At 54.5% G+C, this 2,500-nt stretch overlaps 1 protein-coding gene across 1 annotated transcript in view; it reads right to left on the bottom strand.

Annotated features, from left to right (window-relative positions):
• The window catches only part of LOC133130269 (DENN domain-containing protein 4C-like), a 41,781-nt gene that overhangs the window by 17,357 nt on the left and 21,924 nt on the right, over positions 1-2,500 (bottom strand). The window contains exon 17 of the mRNA XM_061244720.1: positions 959-1,087. Coding sequence (XP_061100704.1) covers positions 959-1,087 — 129 coding nt within the window. The remainder of the gene's footprint in view (positions 1-958; positions 1,088-2,500) is intronic.

Here is a 2,500-nt window from a genome sequence, read left to right as displayed (position 1 = left end):
GACGGTGTAGTACCTTGTTGTAGTATGTCTCAGTGACGGTGTAGTACCTTGTTGTAGTATGTCTCAGTGAGGATGGTGTAGTACCTTGTTGTAGTATGTCTCAGTGAGGATGGTGTAGTACCTTGTTGTAGTATGTCTCAGTGAGGATGGTGTAGTACCTTGTTGTAGTATGTCTCAGTGACGGTATAGTACCTTGTTGTAGTATGTCTCAGTGACGGCGGTATAGTACCTTGTTGTAGTATGTCTTAGTGACGGCGGTGTAGTACCTTGTTGTAGTATGCGTAGGTGACGGTGTAGTACCTTGTTGTAGTATGCGTAGGTGATGACGGTGTAGTACCTTGTTGTAGTATGCGTAGGTGACGGTGTAGTACCTTGTTGTAGTATGCGTAGGTGACGGTGTAGTACCTTGTTGTAGTATGCGTAGGTGACGGTGTAGTACCTTGTTGTAGTAGGCGTAGGTGACGGTGTAGTACCTTGTTGTAGTAGGCGTAGGTGACGGTGTAGTACCTTGTTGTAGTATGCGTAGGTGACGGTGTAGTACCTTGTTGTAGTAGGCGTAGGTGACGGTGTAGTACCTTGTTGTAGTAGGCGTAGGTGATGGTGTAGTACCTTGTTGTAGTATGCGTAGGTGACGGTGTAGTACCTTGTTGTAGTAGGCGTAGGTGACGGTGTAGTACCTTGTTGTAGTATGCGTAGGTGATGACAGTATAGTACCTTGCTGTAGTATGCGTAGGTGATGGCGGTATAGTACCTTGTTGTAGTATGCGTAGATGACAGTATAGTACCTTGTTGTAGTATGCGTAGGTGATGGTGTAGTACCTTGTAGTATGCGTAGGTGACGGTGTAGTACCTTGTTGTAGTAGGCGTAGGTGACGGTGTAGTACCTTGTTGTAGTAGGCGTAGGTGATGGCGGTATAGTACCTTGTTGTAGTATGGGTAGGTGATGGCGGTATAGTACCTTGTTGTAGTAGGCGTAGGTGATGGCGTTGGCCTGTACGCCGGTGTTCTTCATCTCCATCATCACACGCACAGCCATGACAGGCAGGCTCCAGATGCCACACAGCTGCATCACCACGCGGTAGCACACCTACACCGAGGAGGTAACGTCAGGGCACGCTGTAGCACACCTACACCGAGGAGGTAACGTCAGGGCACGCTGTAGCACACCTACACCGAGGAGGTAACGTCAGGGCACGCTGTAGCACACCTACACCGAGGAGGTAACGTCAGGGCACGCTGTAGCACACCTACACCGAGGAGGTAACGTCAGGGCACGCTGTAGCACACCTACACCGAGGAGGTAACGTCAGGGCACGCTGTAGCACACCTACACCGAGGAGGTAACGTCAGGGCACGCTGTAGCACACCTACACCGAGGAGGTAACGTCAGGGCACGCTGTAGCACACCTACACCGAGGAGGTAACGTCAGGGCACGCTGTAGCACACCTACGCCGAGGAGGTAACGTCAGGGCACGCGGTAGCACACCTACACCGAGGAGGTAACGTCAGGGCACGCTGTAGCACACCTACACCGAGGAGGTAACGTCAGGGCACGCTGTAGCACACCTACACCGAGGAGGTAACGTCAGGGCACGCTGTAGCACACCTACACCGAGGAGGTAACGTCAGGGCACGCTGTAGCACACCTACACCGAGGAGGTAACGTCAGGGCACGCTGTAGCACACCTACACCGAGGAGGTAACGTCAGGGCACGCTGTAGCACACCTACACCGAGGAGGTAACGTCAGGTAGCACACCTACACCGAGGAGGTAACGTCAGGTAGCACACCTACACCGAGGAGGTAACGTCAGGTAGCACACCTACACCGAGGAGGTAACGTCAGGGCACGCTGTAGCACACCTACACCGAGGAGGTAACGTCAGGGCACGCTGTAGCACACCTACACCGAGGAGGTAACGTCAGGGCACGCGGTAGCACACCTACACCGAGGAGGTAACGTCAGGGCACGCTGTAGCACACCTACACCGAGGAGGTAACGTCAGGGCACGCTGTAGCACACCTACACCGAGGAGGTAACGTCAGGGCACGCTGTAGCACACCTACACCGAGGAGGTAACGTCAGGGCACGCTGTAGCACACCTACACCGAGGAGGTAACGTCAGGGCACGCTGTAGCACACCTACACCGAGGAGATAACGTCAGGGCACGCTGTAGCACACCTACACCGAGGAGGTAACGTCAGGGCACGCTGTAGCACACCTACACCGAGGAGGTAACGTCAGGGCACGCTGTAGCACACCTACACCGAGGAGGTAACGTCAGGGCACGCTGTAGCACACCTACACCGAGGAGGTAACGTCAGGGCACGCTGTAGCACACCTACACCGAGGAGGTAACGTCAGGTAGCACACCTACACCGAGGAGGTAACGTCAGGTAGCACACCTACACCGAGGAGGTAACGTCAGGGCACGCTGTAGCACACCTACACCGAGGAGGTAACGTCAGGGCACAAGCTCTGAGGGCTCAGCAGGGACG

This window comes from Conger conger, chromosome 6, assembly GCF_963514075.1.
Source record: "Conger conger chromosome 6, fConCon1.1, whole genome shotgun sequence".
Classification (NCBI taxonomy): domain Eukaryota; kingdom Metazoa; phylum Chordata; class Actinopteri; order Anguilliformes; family Congridae; genus Conger; species Conger conger.
Note: the sequence above shows the minus strand (reverse complement) of the source record. Positions and strands in the feature narration are given on the sequence as shown.